Source organism: Vespa mandarinia, chromosome 20 (genome assembly GCF_050613455.1).
Source record: "Vespa mandarinia isolate Hongniang chromosome 20, ASM5061345v1, whole genome shotgun sequence".
Lineage (NCBI taxonomy): Eukaryota > Metazoa > Arthropoda > Insecta > Hymenoptera > Vespidae > Vespa > Vespa mandarinia.
The window spans coordinates 3677856-3695837 of NC_140829.1; the positions used below are offsets into that span (position 1 = coordinate 3677856).

The following is a 17982-nucleotide window of genomic DNA, read 5'->3' on the forward strand; positions in this document are numbered from 1 at the left end:
TTAAACTCTTGGATCATAGATCGTTTATCGATAAATATATCTTCGAGAAGTTATCGAGGACTTACACTACGAAATTTAATTCAATGTGTGTGATTATTGTGCTATTATGAATAATATCATAGTAACATTTGATATCAAATTAATACCACAAATGTTTTATGTGTATAAGTGAATATAAACGATTTGACCTAATTGATAACTTTTATTAATAGGAAAAACAAAAGATAACAGATATAACTATTATATAATAATATTATGATAGACGAGTACCAATTGGTACTACTTACTTATTAACTGTTAATACAAAATAATTATTATATTATATAGTAAACTATAGTGCACTTGATCTACAAGTATTACATGATCGTATTTATCAATTGATCTAGCTTTATCGATTGTACCGGTCTTACGTGAAATTTATTGATCGTCACCGTGTCTGATTAAAAAGCTATAACGATTTTTATTCGTTTCAATGGAAATAAGAAGATCCATCAGTTGCGAGCAACATTAATTCATTCATATTTATCGTTCTTAGTTAAAATATTATTTTTTAAAAAATATTAAAGAAGAGTCAGTGCGAGCCAGTGAAAGAATGAAAAATTTACAAGATGATTAAAAACGAAGGAAAAAAAAAAGAAAATACAAAAAAGAAAATGAAAGAGAAATTTGAATTGGGCTCAGGATAGTGCTTGCTGTGCTGGAATATATTAGAAATCAACGTGGAGATAGATTGAACTTCATTGTTATAATATTTCCTTTTTAAATATATTTTATAAACTAATTACTTTCTATTTTAATGATTGTGCTTGCAATAACAAACAATGTTCGTTTAATGACAATCGAAGTTTTTCGATATTCTTCATGTGGAATATTTTTTCGAAAAATTACTTTTCTTTTTTTTTTTTGTCATAAATAATATCAAATTTATAACTGTTATTTGTCCAATATTTTCTGCATTGTAGTGTCAACGTAAAAACGAGTTTTAAAAATTGAATTTAGAATGGGAAAAGTGATATAATTATTTTAACTAGTGATATATTATTATTAAAAAGTGATATATTATTCTTTTATTTTTATTGCGTAAAATATGATGATGATGATGATGATGATGATGATGATGATGATGATGATGATGATGATGATGATGATGATGATGGAAGTACTTATGATTGATATGTTTAACGAGAATGAAAACAATTTTGTTATTATCCGTAATACCATGTACGAAAAATATACGTAGGAAAATCAATTTTTCTTTTTTTTTTTTTCTTTTTTTTTTTTTTTTTTTTTTTTTAGATTTTAAGAATATAAGATTAATATTTCCGTGACTTTGAATGTTTTCACGTAAAAACGTGGCCCATATTATAACTCGGTATCATTTCCGTGTGATAATCCAATTGGTCGATCGTTATTTAACATTTATATAATTTCATCTTACGTATTTTATTTCGAATCATTTTTTTTTTTTTTTTTTTTTTTTTTTTTAATTAGTAATCGATCGATCATTTCAATACACACTTTTGTTTTGTACAGAAATAAGAATCACCATTTATATATTTCGTAATTTTTCTCATGTTTCGTTTTATCAATGAAAAATTACAAATCAACGACTCGGAAAAATATCGATATATCGAATATTTATATTATAAATCAATCGTTAAATATTAAATTTGTTTAATAAATTCATTATAATTAGAAGTTACATTTTTCATTACAAATTTTGCAAAGAAACTTTTGTGAAAAAAAAAAAAAAAAAAAAAAAACAGCTTTTATTCTTTTCATTACGTTTTAACAATTATAATTTATCGTAAAAATTACGAGAATGTTCGTCATTTCTTATATCGATTAAAAAAAAAAAAAAAAAAAAAAATTGAGATACATAAACAAAGATAAATTTGAAAGTAAATAGAATATTCAAATATTTCCATGAGTCGTCGTCATAGATTATTTAAACAAGATTCTTATTTTTTTTTTTAAACTAGAGTCAGCTTATCGATTTATAATTTTTTTCATACATTGATATCGACATAAAGTTAAATTATTAATTAAATTACATATTTTGATATGTACAAAATTCAAAGAAATTCATCTATATGGATTCATCTAATTCGAAATCAAATTGTTATGACATTTTCTTTACGCGTGAAACATTGACGTTTGCGTTAGATAAAACCATGTTCCGAAGTATTTGAATTAAACGAATTGTTATGTAAACGGTGAAAACTGTAACAAGAATTAGAAATGCATATACATCTAAAAGAGCTATTTCCCACCAATTTAAATCTATGACCGGTGAACGGAGCGCATCCGGTCCATATTTCACGACAAAATCAATCCAATAATTAGCTACGTCGATTGGTTTCAATGGCCTATCCGAAAATTTCTTTCCTATTATACGTGCCGTCTCCCTAAAAAATATATATATATATATAATTTGAGTTGATAGAATAACATGATCCATGTTTCAAAAAAATATTCAAAATCAATAATGATTCGTACCTGTAAGTGGAATTATACAAGATGGCGTTCAATGCAGCGTCCATAGAATCTTCCGACAAATTTTCGCAATCCAATTTTATTGCAATCTTTTTTTCCACATAGTTATCGATATTTATAAATTGATCAGCGAATAAAGGTATTCCGATCATTGGAACGCCGCAAGAAATGGCCTCCTGTGTTCCCATAAGACCACCATGAGTAATAAATGCTTTCACGTTCCGATGTTCTAAAAAAAAAATATATATATATATTCGATATAATGATTATTTTCCCTTAATTAAGAGATACGATATATTAACGTGAAAATTTTTGAATGTAATTTAATTAATTATAGAAATGTTATAGTTGTTAAAGGACATTACTAAAGTACGTAATTCTGATAAAATATTCGAATGTTTCATTTTGCGTAATTAAACTCACGTAAAACTTTCAATTGCGGTATCCATGGTGAAGTGTGAACGTTCTTTGGTAAACCAGGTGGTAACTCTTTGGGATTTGGAATCTTCATTAGAATTTTTACTGGCGATATTTTTTCGAAAGATTTATAGAATATATCGAGAATCTTTCTTGGAAATGATTCGATCTTGACCATCGAACCAAACGAAAAATAGACAAAACCATCTTTACTTTCGTCCAACCATTTTTGTAGCTCCTGTATTAAGAAATTAGAAATGAAATAAAATATATGTTAATTCAATAAAAAAAATCTTTTTTCCTTAAGACACATTTGACATAGTGTTGTTTTATAATTAGATTTTATTTTCTTACGTGGATGATAAATACGTTCGACTTACAGGTGATAATTCCGTACCGTCATCTTGAACATGTAATCCACCGACTTCTATGTGTGCCTGCGTTAATGGTCTAATTCCATTTAAAGTGAAATATGAGTTCACCAGAATCATAGAAATATTCTTTTCCAATTGTCGCACACTCGGTAAATTTGGACCGACGTACTTTCTTATTTGTTCATCTTGATATTTGGTCAAATGATCGAAGTATATTTTGTTGAAGACAGTGTGTAGAAAGTTGTACGTTCGTTGCCAAAAGTTCATTGGAGTCTTAAAGTTCAATAAATTATTCGGCAAAATGCCCAAATTTTCGGGATTTCCGATAATATGATTGTGCCATGGATAAAGAGCAGACGAACTGACACCGATCACTGGTACGTTGAAAAGATGTCCGAATATGGCAAAACAAGGAGCACCAAAAATCTATGGCAATTAGAAAAAAGAAGAAAAAAAAAACAATTCAATTATTATAAAATCTTTCATATTATTAATTTATGATCCTTTTGTTTCGTCGATTTGACTTTTCGAATTATCAGAATTTATCTTCTTTGGATATATATATATTTATATATATATATATTTATTTCTTTTTTTGGTCAACTAATTCCATTCTCACTATTATTCATTTCTTATTATTATTCGTAAAATTATTTGTCTAGGAAAAATTGTTCGAAATGATAATTTAATTCGTTAATTTATCGCGTACGATTTTTTATTCTTGAATTATCTTAGAAAATTTTTTAATGCAATTATGATGGATTGTACGTGTTCAATTTATAAACTAAACGTACTTCCAAAATTCCAGCTTTCTTTTTCTTTTCCTTTGTTTCTTTTTTTTTTTTTTTTGGTTTTGTTTTTCCCCCATTATCTCTAACGTTTTGTTATAGATGGGAAAACGTAGATAGGATAGTGAGGAGGTTTTCCTCACATGTTATAAATATCGTTATATTTTATAAAAATAAAAAGGATGATAAAATGAGCTAAATGTATATGTATTTTATGATAGAAAAAGAAAAAAAAAAGAAAATGGACTGATAAATAAAGATAATATACCTCTATGAAAATGATATCGTAAGGTTCCTTTTTCGGTGGATCGTGTATTAATTTTTGGATTTGTGGATTCGCCAAGTGTTCACAAAGTTGATTACCAGAAATAATTGATACCATGTACAACGGTTTATGCAACATAATTTTCTTCATAGTATCGTACGTTATATTATTGATAAATGTCATTTGCGATTTTAATACAACTAAATCGGTATAATTAACAAACGACTTTTTTAATGGAAACGTACTGATTACGTCAATCTTATGGCCCTTTTTAACGAGACCTTTCATCAATCCTTCGAACATATTAAAGTGACTCTTTACGCTGATTGGAAAAATTCCGAGTATTCGATAACCCTGAATTAACGTGAGACACAAAGCCATGAAAAAAATAATCCACCGTAACAATTTCATTTCACTTCGAATCTTTTCTTTATTTCTTTTTTCCCTTCGTTTCCTTTTTATTAGTTTCTTTTACTTTTCCTCTTTTCTCTTCCGTTTCCAAACTCCTTTTGTCACTTCTTTCTTCTACGATATTTCAGTTTAATTCATTAGTTCACTTGTTTATATATATATATATATATATATATATATATATATATATATATATATATATGCAAACACGGAAATAAAAATTCTGTTAATGATGTCATAGTTCGATAGCAAGTTTATCGTGTGCATCAATGACTGTGTAAATTTTGTTAAAATAAAAGTTAAAATTCTAGAGAAAAAATTAAGTTTCAAACGTTGTTTGCATATATAATATATGCATATATAACATATATGCATATATAAATATTAATATTTTGCTATTTTTCGTTTCTTTCATTTTTTCTCTTTTTTAAGTCCTTTTTTTTTTTTTTTCAAAAGGAGAAAGTATCAATGGCGTTTCAGCGGGACTACATTAATTATTATTATCTCACACTAACTATCAGGATCGAAGAATTTTACGTATTTTCAATGTTTTATTAAAAATGTTCACTGAAAACTGTTTGAATAGTCGATCGTTTAGAATGAAGAAACTAATCTTTTTTTTTTCTTTCTTTCTTTCTTTTCTTTTTTTTCTTTTTTTTCTTTTTTTTTTGTAAGTTATGCATTATTGTTGTCTAAAAGGAAGTATGTGTACTTTGAATAGATATAATGATATACGTAAGAACGAATTTCATTAACCGAATGATAAGAGAAAAAAAAAAAAATAAAAAAAACGAATGCGGAAGAATTTGGAAAGCGAAAATGTTTTTGACGTATCTTCAAGTCTTTTTTTCCTGCTTTTGACCAGTCTGACCTAAACGATAATTATCGATTTCCTCATACTTTACGTTTTTTCTTGATTACAAAATCAATAGATATATGTATAATCATACATAGAGATATATATTTAAATATGTAATATTATTGAGCATTAATAAGTCATATTATTATTTAGTATTAAATTAATTTATATGTTATTAAATTCATTGTCGATGTTATATTATAAACATACGCTCGTAAATTTGATACTGTAGTAATCATTGATTTATTATTATTGTTATTATTATCCTAATATAGTCTGACATAAGTGGATCACGTAAAACGTTTAATAAATGTTATGTATATCATACATCGTCAGAAGTGAGAATGAAGTAATGTTTAAATAGATTTTTGATACATCTTTCCTTTTTTTTCTTTTTTTTTTTTCTTTTTTTTTTTTCTTCCCCCATTCTAACCCTTTTCCTTTTTCCTTTTCCTTTTTTCCTTTTCCTTTTCTTTTTCTTTTACTTTTTTCTTTCTTCTTCCTCTTCTTCATCCTCCTTTTATTTGCGATCGATTCATTACAATCAATTTTTATTATCTTTCATAGGTTTCAATTGATAAAGAAATTTCTTTTTTTTTTTTTTTAAACGTCGTTTACAACGTTACGAACGTCTTACATAATTATTTTTATTATTATTCGTCGTCTTAAAAAAAAAAAAATTGAATTCATTGAATTATTATATTAAAGTAAGTCGATCGTTTTAACGAGATAATTACTTTTGAAATCTTGCGAATCGTACGTTTTATAATGGTGGTCAGGGATTTAATGGCGAGAAAATATTTCAGAGGGTGATTATATTACGTTAGCTATGATGTGTAAAATAAATATGCGTATCCACTTGTTGCGTATTTATCCTCGGTATCATCGTTTCATCAATTTACGGCATTAACGTGTAAGAAAGAGAATAAAGGGCAACTCGTATGCTTCGTTTTTATACAGATATATATATATATATATATATGTGTGTGTGTGTGTGTGTGGGTGTGTTACGATGATAACCAAAGATAATTGTCAACTTTAATAATTAATCGTCAAAGTAAACAATGATATTTAATAATGATATGATATGATATGATATGATATATGATATGATATGATATGATATGATATGATATGATATGATATATATATATATAAAACAAGTTGATATGTTTCTTTAAGAGATTTTTTTTCGATATTGTCCTTCACTAATATTTATCTTTTGTTTATTTCACTTGGTTATATATATATATATATATATCGAATAGTTTTTTTATCTTTATTTTTTTTTCCTTTTTTTTTTTTTTGTCAACTTAAACAAAATCGTCAACGAAAATAATTGTACTAATAACTTAATGAACGCTTTAAAATGATTTTTCGAGAAAATTTTAACGAGACTGAATGAGAAGGACTGAACCGATTTATCTCGCATATAATATATATCACTTACGAAAAAAATCGAAAATGTATTACACAATCTCGAGATTATTTTAATGGGAGATATAAATTTATGATTTGATGATCGAAAGAGTTTAATTAATTTTAACAAATTAAAATTGGACCATTACGATTTCGTTTGTTTTCGTATTTTTCTCCCTATCTTTTCTCTCTCTCTCTCTTCTCTCTCTCTTTTTCTCTCTTTCATAGAATTGATTTTTCTCGCGATATCAATTTTCCTTTGAAAATTTTACCATTGAAAATTGAAAGAGACGTGCGAACGGTTCCGACGTTGTTGCGAGGATGTAAAAGCAAAAACGTGCTCGTAGGTTTTATTTTACAAAGGTAACGAGAAAGAGGATTGAAAAAAAGGGAAAGGATTGGGAAGGAGGGCGGAGGCGGAAAGGGAGAGAGGGGGGAAATAAAAGAGAGAGAGAGAAAAACGAAAAAAAATAAAGCAACGAAGGAGCAAAAAAGAAAAATTACATATGTATAATATTTACGTACCTCTATCAAAATGACATCGTACGGTGGATTCTTCGGAGGATTTCGTAATAATTTTTGAATTTCTGGACGTCCCAAATATTCACAAACTTCAATACCACCCATGTTAGCAATCGCTTTTACCGGAAGAACGGTTAGTAACGTCTTCATCTGTTCGTACGATATATTATTGACCAATTTCATTTGCGGTGTTATCACAACCAATTCTGTAATATTAACGAATGGCTTTTTCAAATGAAACGAAGTTATCGCGTCAATTTGATGACCCTTATTAGCAAGATTCTTCATCAATGCTTCGAACATGACAAAATGACTTTTTGCTTGAAATGCAAAAATTCCAAGTATTCGATATCCCTGAGAATACGTCAGAAACAATGTCATCCAAATAATAATATACCGTAACGCTTTCATTTTCTTTTTTTTTGTTTTTTTTTTTTCACCCTCGTATCTCTTTTTCCTCACTCTCCTTCTTTTTTCTTTTTCCCTTTTCTTTTTCTTCTTTCTCCTTTATTTTCCACCGAATCTCCTCCTCCTCCTTTCACCCTTTCCCTTCGCTCTCGTTTGCAAATTTCTTCGGTTACGTCTAATCAATATTATTTAACTCAACTCTGCATTCATTTCGTTTTATATACATACATACGTATCGGAAACATGCAATAGCAAATGACGTAAAGTTCAGAAATCAACAGTAACTACGTAATTATAGTTCTGTATCTGTTTTTCTCTTCCTCTCTCTCTCTCTCTCTCTCTCTCTCTTTCTCTCTCTCTCTCTCTCTCTCTCTATCTATCTCTCGCTTTTTCTTTTTCGTTTCCGTTTCCGTTTTCTTTTGGCCTTTCCCTTCTTCTTTTCTTTTCTTTTTTTTTCTTTTTTTTTCTTTTTTTACTTTTATTTTTTTTTCATATAATCATTCAAAATTAATTCTACCCATGTCAATTAAAATATTCTCTATTTCTTTTTCTTTTTTTTTTCTTTTTTTTTTCTTTTCCTTTAAATTAAGAAATATGATTTTAAAAATGTTCCAAATTTCGATCCAACAAGGTACCTTTATAATAACGATAATATTGTAATTTAGTTTTTAGAGAAAACGATATTAATTATTAAATGTGACGTTAGTACTTGGTATATTATTTTTTTCTCTCTCTTCTTACTCTTTGCCAAAGCATCGTGATTGAGATTAATTATACAAATTTAATATTAAACACGATTTCGTTCTTGATATCTTTCAATGATATTAGAAAATAATATTATAAACGATATCGTTCACTTTGATTACATTGATATTTTATTTTCAATATCCGTGATATTTCAATGATGTGAACAAAATTTTCAGATATTGACGATCTTCTTGTAGAAGATGCAACTGCAAACTGAAGAATCGTTTATACTTGACAGATAGAAATCTTCAATTTTTATTTTGTGAGTCATGTTCTGACGTTATCGAATAGATGTATCACGAGTTTTCATTACTAGTGTACGTTCATTATCTGTTATTTGATATTAAATAACCAATATTCGTATTAACATAGTTGAATTTCTCAATGAATTTATATGAATTTGTAAAGATGATATTGCATTATCTCTCTCTCTCTTTTTCTCTTTTTATTTCCCTCTCATTATCCTTCCAATTAGCGGTATACCTATTGTATTACATCCTCGCTTCTTAAATTCCGAAAGTATATTTCAAAAAAAAAAAAAAAAAAAAAAAAAAAAAAAAAATAAAGAAGACCTATATATTAGAATGATGCTTTTTTTTTTTATTTTTCATTTTCATTTCCTTTTCTTTTCTTTTCTTTTTCTAAATAAATTTTTACAGGATATAATTCTGTGCATTTCAAATGTTCTAATGTTAAATTGTTCAGAAGTCGAGCTCCGTTTAAATAAAAACAGAACTTACTATCGCGTATTAATGATTTTACAGTTTCTTATTTTACACGTAGATCTTTATATATTATTAAAGAAAAAGAAAAAAAAAGAAAAAGAAAAAAAAAAAAGATAAAGATGTAGAAAAATAAACGAGTATAATTTATAATATCTCTACTCATAGAAATTATTTGATTCATTAATCGGTTAATCATTTGATCGATTAATGTCAACATTAAGTATTATTTATTGAATATTTCTATGTGATCAATGATTTCTCTTCTCCTTTTTTTTTTTTTCTTTTTTTTTTTTCTTTTTTTTTTTTTTTCTTTTTTTTTTTTTTTCTTTTTTTTTTTTTTCTTCCTTTGTATACTGCACTTGTGCGAAAAATTGAATAATAATAATAACAACGTTAGAACATGTATAAGATATAAAAAAATTTATGCAGTATAAAAATACTATGCACATTTGTAAAACACTATATATATTCGTTTCTTTTTCTTTTTTCTTCTCCACTTTAGATATACAATTATAAAGGGTGTCATTATGAAAAAAAAAAAAAAATAAAAAAAAGAAGCAAAAAAAAAAAATAAACAAAAAATGTTGAAATCATTCGTTATAAGAAGCATCGAACAATAAATCAAATGGGGTTTTGAACGTAAAGTAAATCTTTCTATTACGTTCAATAGATTATCTAACTGTCGTTTGTTTGTAATTGAAAATGAAAATTTTCCAACGCGTCCAGTTTATATTATAAGTGAGAAAAATTGTAAAACGATATGATAACTCTTATATTAATTCTTTTTATCTACGTTTATTATCCTATCCGATTAAATTTCTTTTAATTGGTAATATTATCTTATTTTTCTTTATCTTTTTTAATGTTTTATTTCTTCTTCTTCTTCTTCTTGTTTTTTTTTCTCTCTTCCTTTTTTCATTCATTCATTATGTAAACAAATAAATATTTGAAACTATAAATATCCAAGTAAAGTACGCATTTAGCTTATTTATTTACGTTAGTTTAATATTACACATCGAATGAATTTGAATTCGAATTCTCTTATGAACGTGACGATGATGTACCAAATAATGAATTATGTAATTCGATTTCTTCGTTACAACCTTCTTTCATTCGATTCATAAAAAACATCTTTGATATCACGTCGCTTCTGCATATCATACAGAATGTGTAATTGAGATAGAAATTAGAAACAAAAAAAAAAAAAAAAAATTATACACAAAGAGTTAATCATATGTTGACGTAAGTTCATTGATTTAACATCTTGTCGTACGATCTTCTTTTAATTATAACTTCGATACAAAATGATTTTGTTACTTTACATTTTCCTTTTTCATCCTCTTTTCATCGCAACTTTAAGTGTCATGAATATTTTGAAAATTGTATTGTCATTATTATTATTTCGTATTAATAAATAATAAATAAGATTTCGTCAGAGGATAGTTAGGTGGCAAAAAAAAAAAAAAAAAAAAAAAAAAATTCCTTTCTTTAGTTATTTTATTTCTTTTTATTTTGAAATGACATACGTAAGAACGACCTTTGAACTTTTACGAAAGCTTTCGCGTGACACTAAGGCGTACGTGCGTGGAATCATTATTACCTTACGAAACGGACTTCCGGATGGCTTCTCAACGTCGGCAGAGTGCTCGCTCTGCGTGAATCTCGAAATTGCAATTGCATAGATAACGCCTGGGAATACGTATATTGAATGGTAAAGGAGAACGCTTGCGCGTTCGGTTAGAACCGATATCCTAAGATAAATTGATTTTATAATGATGACTATCTAATAAACAAGAGATCGAACAATAAATAATTCACTAATATTATTTGATAATCTCTAATATTATTTGATCTAAGATTATTTGATCATACTACACGATGACGATTGGTTCTGCGTATCATTATTTTTCAACTTATAAGTATCATGTTATCTTTATCTAATATAACTTTTTTTTTATGATTTACGTAAAACAAATTAAGCGAATAGTGTCAATTGCATTGGTCAATATGTAATGTAAAAACTTTTGTGTGGGTATTTTATTTGCACGTAAAAGAATAACATTAGTAATTTTTCTTTTTCCTCTTTTTTTTTCTTTTTTTTTCTTTTTTATTTTTTTTTTATTTTTTTAAGTGTTTAGTGTACTTCGTATCGATATAAATAATATACTTTTATCGTATTTCTCATTGAATGAACGTTCGATATTTATACATCTAAATGAACTACGTTATGGAATACATTTTTTTTATATTGAGAGAAAGAACATAAAAATAAATTGTATATCTTAGTATTGTTTTTATTAAGAATAAATTTTTAATATTTTTTTTTCTATCTATATGAACAAATGTTAAATTTTTTTTTTTTTTTTTTTTTTTTTTTTCTTCATTGGATTAATTCTATTTACTGGCCAAGCGAAATATAATTCATAAAGATAATATATATATATATATATATATATTATATATTTCCTAGATATTTCATAAATCGAATTGTTATCTTCAATAACATGAAATTACAAAAAGTCATTTTTCTTTTATCATTCTAGAGCCCTTCTGTCCTACGACGTTTGATGGATGGTCCTGTTGGCCGGACACACCAGCCGGATCTACCGCTTACATTCCTTGTCCCGATTTCATTACAGGATTCGATGCATCGTGTAAGTAACCTTTAATCCACATTTCTAATACATTTTTATACTTACATAATTCTATATGATAGAAAATATTTATAGATATTATCAATCAATTAATATCTAATATTATTATTATTTATATATATATATATATATAAAATTGAATTAGACGAAGAATATCTGTTGTAATGTTTTTTTTTTTTATTTTCTTTCGATGAGAGGGAGGGGAAGGGAAAAGGGAGATAGGGAAGAGGATTATATATAGAGAATAAATATAAGCCAATGGCAAAACGTGCAAAGTTCTTTTTAATAAGATAACATACGTTCTTGCGTGCGCATCATATAAAAAAGTAATAAACAAATTTATCAATAAGCATAACAATAAATGAAAGCGTAAGAAGAAGAAGATAAGAAAAATAACAAGAAAAAAATAAATCGTATAAAAATATCACTCTACTTTTTATTCACGCTTGTTGTTACTATTAATTATTTACATAGCTATACGATGAATAAAAATATGATTTATTGTAATGATTTTACAGTGATTGATTAGAGAGAAAGAGAAAGAGAGAGAGAAAGAGAGAGAGAGAGAGAGAGAAAATGATAACAATAAAAAAATGATGAGTCTGTTAATGAATAACGCATTAGGCGATACTAATATGACAAATTTTGTACTTAAGGACGATAATTTATATAATATCTTTTAAAGAAATTGATGAATTTACACGCGCACGTGTGTGTATATATATATATATGAGCTTTTGTATGTATGTAATGTGCGTGCTTATGTATATAGAAAAATATGTATCTAACGTCGCAATATGTAGATATTTCCTTAATGTATTAAAAAATGAAAATTAAAAATTATTAATTAAGTTTTTATTGATCAACGGTGCAACTGTAAAAACCAACTGCATTGATCTTCGTATAAAGTATACTTCTAATCGTAGCATTATTACTATTACGAAGTATATTTACCAATGCATCGTATTTTGGAACGTTGGTCGGTATTTTGATGATCGGCAAAGTCGACACTGCGACCAATTGAGCATAAATGGATGGACATTCGATCAGATTTTCTATTACGATTAATTTCATTTCCTCGAGATTATCAATACGAATGATAGCAAAGAAATGTTGTAGGGCATCGATTATACTTGTAGGATAAAGGGGACTATACTCGCAAACCAATTTCGGTATTTTATCGCACAATTTCAACGCGAATACATATGGTTCGTTCGATTCTACATATTCCTTCGTTATTATCAACAAAAAGTATGAAGTAATATCCATTTCGGGTGTCAAACATTCATTGAATAATTTCAAAGTTCCATTGATTATTCTTAAATCGTATTGATTATCACTCAATAGATGGGAAATTATATCGTGTATTATAACGCGTAATGTATAATTAACGGGATAGAAATGTGACCTCTTAGGATGCGGCATATTCCAACCAATTTTGACGGCATTGAAAAAGATACGCATCAAAATGTCGAATCTCGATTCGAGCTTGTCCTTCCTCAATAAAAGATATTTGTTCACGGTAAATATTCTAAATGTATCTTGCATAACGTAATCAGAATCGAATAGATATTTCTCGATGATCTTCTCGCAATAATCATCCGGTAAAATATTAGCCGTAGCCTCGTCTATTTTACCGAAAATAGTTTCTATATACCATTTTATCGTACGATCATCGACACCATCCATCTGAACAATGGCGTTTTCCGCCATTTTTATGATCATACGAATGAAATCAGATATATATTCCGTGGGAATATTCGTCATTGGATTAATCAGATGTTTACAATTTTGCCAATCTTCCAATTTAAATTCGCTTATGCATTTTTTCAATGTCGACCAGGTAATCGGTCCAGGTTCCTTTTTGAACATATCAAAAGTTTTCGTTATTATAATCTCCCGAATCGAATAATGTTTTTCCTCTTTCAATTGTGACAAAAGAAAATCCGAACTATTTTGAAGCGTTTCAATTCTACAGACTAATCTTATTCCGTGTTTCTTAACTGAGACACGTTTATCGGTTAAATCTTTAGCGAACGATTTAATTTTGTTTATCGACGTTCGATCGCATACATTTGTTATAACCTGTAAAGCCGTCAACAGGTAATCACTTTCGCATATTCTAGCGATTATTTCAATCGGTACAGGCGGATCAGACAGAAGTATACCCCTCAAAGCGTTTATCAATAGTTTGTATCTGTTATTGGCATCGTTCGGTTCAATGTCGATAGTTTTTTCTTTAGGTATATACGGATCGATGATTTTCGCATATGTTTTCCCATAAAGAAGCACACCTAAGAATTGTAAATAATAAAATTTATTCTCATCCTTAAGACGTCTCATAGCCTCTTTCGCAAATTTAATCGGTATATCCTTGTACCAACGGCTTGTAGTAATGAAACGTTTCATCGTTCTAACGCGCGTACTTATCTCACAATTGTCCAAATAATTGGAAAAACGTTTCAATACAAATTCCGGATTCCTTTTCAATTGTGCCAGAGCATTTCCAGAATCAATATCCCCGGCAATTTCTTCCTCTATCATCCACAATTTGTAAAGATCTTCATCGTTCTTCAAAAACCTTTTAATATCTTTAACGAGATAGCTATCGATTGGCGGTACATTGGTTATTATCGATCGTACCTGTTCTATAAGCCATGGATAATTTTTCAATGACAATTTTCCCCATTTTGTATTCTTTCCTACTGCATGCCGTACATTGTAATTATTAATGGCAAGTAAAAGATCCTTTGTCACGGTTAACTTGTTCTCTTTCTCCCAATTAGGATCTTTCATTTCAAATTTCTTTACTATTATTTTGACGATACTATCGAAACATCTTCGTTGATATTCAGCGTCATCGTTAAATATGATCCACCTGTCCTCCCAATTTTGTAATTCTACATCGACGAAGATATTTAATATTTTTTCCAATGGCATATCATTCATCATTCGAAAACGAATTGCTGATTCCAATAGAAATTTGTTCTTCGACGAATAAAACCCACATAAATAATCCATAACGTAATTCCTTTCGATAATTTCATTGATGATAATCCAATGCCTTTTGCTCAATTTCGATAGATCGTAAATATTACGAAATTCTTCAAATAAAGAAGCCCAAAAATTAGCGTCCTCGTTTTTGTGCCTTACATTGATATATTCTAACGTTTTAAATAATGCCTCGTCGTCCTGATTTATCTTACAGGAATAAATTATCTGCATTATCAATGCTACTCTGTCCGCGGTATATTTGGTCTTATTTATTTCGCTTATGATCGTAGGAATTACCTCGTCCGTCGGTAAATAACACCTCCATACACATTTGTAATTCGTTTCGTATGTGCAATCGGTCGACTTTTGCGATTTCAACCGACGGGCCTCTGTTATTCGTTGATCGGTCGGCAAAATACAAAGTAAACTATCCGTGACGTTGGTTAGATCATCGAACAAGTTCTTCTTATAAACGTCCTTGTAGGATTTTAAAAAGAGCATCGCTTTTTTCTCATCTGGATAATACTCGAGATACTTTAACATTTGATTTGTATTAAATTTGCTTCTATCCTTTGGCATTAATTTCGGGAATATAATATCCATACGGTCGGAGTCTATCAGTTTGAGGGGCAATATATTTATAAATAACTTTGGCTTCTCTAGGAACTTTTGTGTAGCGTTTTTAAGGAACATATCGGCACACTTAACCTTAAGCTTAATCACCGGTGGATTAGTTTCGTATCTTTCAAAAATCTCGATGAAATCTTTCAGATTATATTTTATTAACGACGGTAAAAAGTCTATATATTTGTGAACGGATACCTTGTAAGTATTACGAAACAAGGGATCGTCCATTGGCTGATCGAGTTTCAAATAACGTATTACAAGATTCGGTTTGGTTAAGTACCATTTTTTCAATACATTACTCGAAACTACAATTCTATGACGAACTACGATATCGTATATGAATGATTCGCTGCAATTACGTAATAAAATTATCGATTGATCTATGCCATAAGCTTTCGATAATGCCATAAAAAATTTTTCGGCCAATTTAGGACGATTCCTTCCCAAATGACACGATAAACTCTTTATAATTCGTGCTCTAATTTTCAAGGACACGTAAGGCAAGATGTTTTCAAAGAAAAAATCAACGTTTACTATTTTCTTATTACGTCCGTCGAAATACCAACGTGCTTTGAGTGCTTTTGATACTACAAACATATCGTCTGATTTTAATGCCTCCGTAACGACATCGTACTTCTTTAACATATTCCCAGCAATTATTTTTACAAGCGGTATCAATGGCTGACCTATAATATTCGTCCAGATATTCAAATCGAATTCCGTACCCTCAACTTTGATACGATCTTTTATCATTTTCGATATCCATCGATATTTTTCGGTAGGCGTGTCACCTGGAATCGCTTGAATCGCTTCGAGATAAGGCGTCATTAAACTCATAGTGATTATTTTTCTAGAGAACAGAAAATAAAAATTTCAAATTATTATACTATTCTTTAATACAATTTAGATACACGCATTATGTATTTATTTATTTATTTATTTATTTATATACGCATCATCACTCGTTGTCTGTAAAATGAAACAATGTAATACCTTATTTGTTTGTTCCTCGAAATTGATCCTTTTTATTTCGTTCTTCTTTACGATCGATATTTTATCCGTCTATATCTAATTGCCGGTTACAATTCCTTCTAACGGTTACGATTTCTAAAGCCACCTTCGACATTCAAGCGATCACAAAGGAACGTCTTTCATGAACGTCTTATCGACGATTATTATAAACATTGCAACAAGAGGGACGTTAGACTTCTAGTTTGATTATAAAAAATAATTCACGAGATCAGTGATATATATATATATATGTGTGTGTGTGTATATATATATAACTTTCGGATTTCTTCTTAAAAAAAAATAAGGAAAAAAAAATTATAAAAAAAAAATAAACTAATAATAATGAAACACGTGTATACGCGTATCGCTTTCTTCTTGAAATTCTTGTTGAATAGTTCGTTAACGAGTAGTGTTGTTATTATTATTACGAATCTCGTCGATGACTAATTATAGACGTCACTTGTCGTTCGACCTTGTCGTCTATTCCTTTCGCGATAATAGAAGAAAAATATTTACTGAAGCCACTGATATTTGTACGACCGAAATTATTTCCTTTTTCATTTCACAAAGTCCTCATCTTTAAGTATACAAATGAAAAATTGTAACGATTTATCGATTAATTTATTAATATTAATTTATTATCGTTTATAATGAAAATCTTACCAAAGATCAAGAACAATAACTCTAATAAAATATACCGGCGTTGAACTAAACGTAACTAAACGAGATAGAATACGTACGTGTCAGTCTATTCGCGATTCCATCGACTAAATGCGATTGAAGCGACACAGTGGTTCTTTTCTGTACTAACTTATTATCTATAACTAAACGGATTAGCCATTAGGCGAGTAGCGTTTACTTGAATGTTATCAACCACGTTACCTTATTACTCTCTGTACGTCATACGTATATATATATATATATATATATATATATATCTATGCGTGTTTGTGTGTCTTATTTACATGCAATTTTCAATGTGATCACATATCTTTCTTTTCTTTTGCTTTTCTTTTGTTTTTCTCGTCAATCAATTTCTTCAAATCATCTTAAAATATTTGGTCATCATTATTACTTTCATTACTTTCTTCCTTCTCTTATTCTTATCTTTTTTTTTTTTTTTTTTTTTTTTAAACAAACATCTACACAATGATTAGATTTTTATTGAGCAAGATCACACGTTATAAAAAAAATACAGCTAGTATATTTATAACAAATTACAAATATTACAACAATAATAATAATGTAATAATGATAAGATTCTA

The 17982-nt window shown here is 28.2% G+C and overlaps 3 protein-coding genes across 10 annotated transcripts in view; 1 reads left to right on the forward strand and 2 right to left on the reverse strand.

Annotated features, from left to right (window-relative positions):
• Positions 1-17982, forward strand: part of Dh31-R (Diuretic hormone 31 Receptor) — a 133503-nt gene that overhangs the window by 43356 nt on the left and 72165 nt on the right. For all 4 annotated transcript variants that reach the window (XM_085663146.1, XM_085663147.1, XM_085663148.1 and 1 more), the window contains exon 4: positions 11975-12085. In XM_085663146.1, the coding sequence (XP_085519272.1) occupies positions 11975-12085 (111 nt within the window). The remainder of the gene's footprint in view (positions 1-11974; positions 12086-17982) is intronic.
• Positions 846-11165, reverse strand: LOC118448228 (UDP-glucosyltransferase 2-like). 2 transcript variants are annotated; one of them, XM_035881242.2, is made up of 6 exons: positions 11032-11165; positions 7555-9211; positions 3294-3713; positions 2920-3151; positions 2500-2725; positions 846-2408 (listed from the first exon to the last, which is right to left on the reverse strand). In XM_035881242.2, exons 2-6 carry the CDS (start codon positions 7960-7962, stop codon positions 2123-2125), a joined length of 1572 nt encoding a protein of 523 aa, XP_035737135.2. In that variant the 5' UTR covers positions 7963-9211; positions 11032-11165; the 3' UTR covers positions 846-2122. The 2 variants fall into 2 exon arrangements, with proteins under 2 accessions (XP_035737135.2, XP_035737137.2); XM_035881244.2 differs by lacking the exons at positions 7555-9211; positions 11032-11165 and adding an exon at positions 4344-4804.
• Positions 12349-17801, reverse strand: LOC118448221 (uncharacterized). Of its 4 annotated transcripts, none has more exons than XM_035881231.2 (3): positions 17458-17801; positions 16700-16915; positions 12349-16556 (listed from the first exon to the last, which is right to left on the reverse strand). In XM_035881231.2, the coding sequence occupies exon 3, from the start codon at positions 16541-16543 to the stop codon at positions 12941-12943; it is 3603 nt and encodes a 1200-aa protein (XP_035737124.1). In that variant the 5' UTR covers positions 16544-16556; positions 16700-16915; positions 17458-17801; the 3' UTR covers positions 12349-12940. The 4 variants fall into 4 exon arrangements, with proteins under 4 accessions (XP_035737124.1, XP_085519266.1, XP_035737122.1 ...); XM_085663140.1 differs by having other exon boundaries at positions 16700-17294; positions 17381-17537; XM_035881229.2 differs by having other exon boundaries at positions 17381-17474.

Bases quoted from the DNA above. Each gene is read 5' to 3' on its own strand.
- LOC118448228 (XM_035881242.2), bottom strand. From the start codon at position 7,962: ATGAAAGCGTTACGGTATATTATTATTTGGATGACATTGTTTCTGACG. The intron at 3,714-7,554 runs GTACGTAAATAT...TAATTGCCATAG, and splicing joins ACGATGTCATTTTGATAGAG to ATTTTTGGTGCTCCTTGTTT. The intron at 2,726-2,919 runs GTGAGTTTAATT...TTTTTTTTTTAG, and splicing joins ACCGCAATTGAAAGTTTTAC to AACATCGGAACGTGAAAGCA.
- LOC118448221 (XM_035881231.2), bottom strand. From the start codon at position 16,543: ATGAGTTTAATGACGCCTTATCTCGAAGCGATTCAAGCGATTCCAGGT.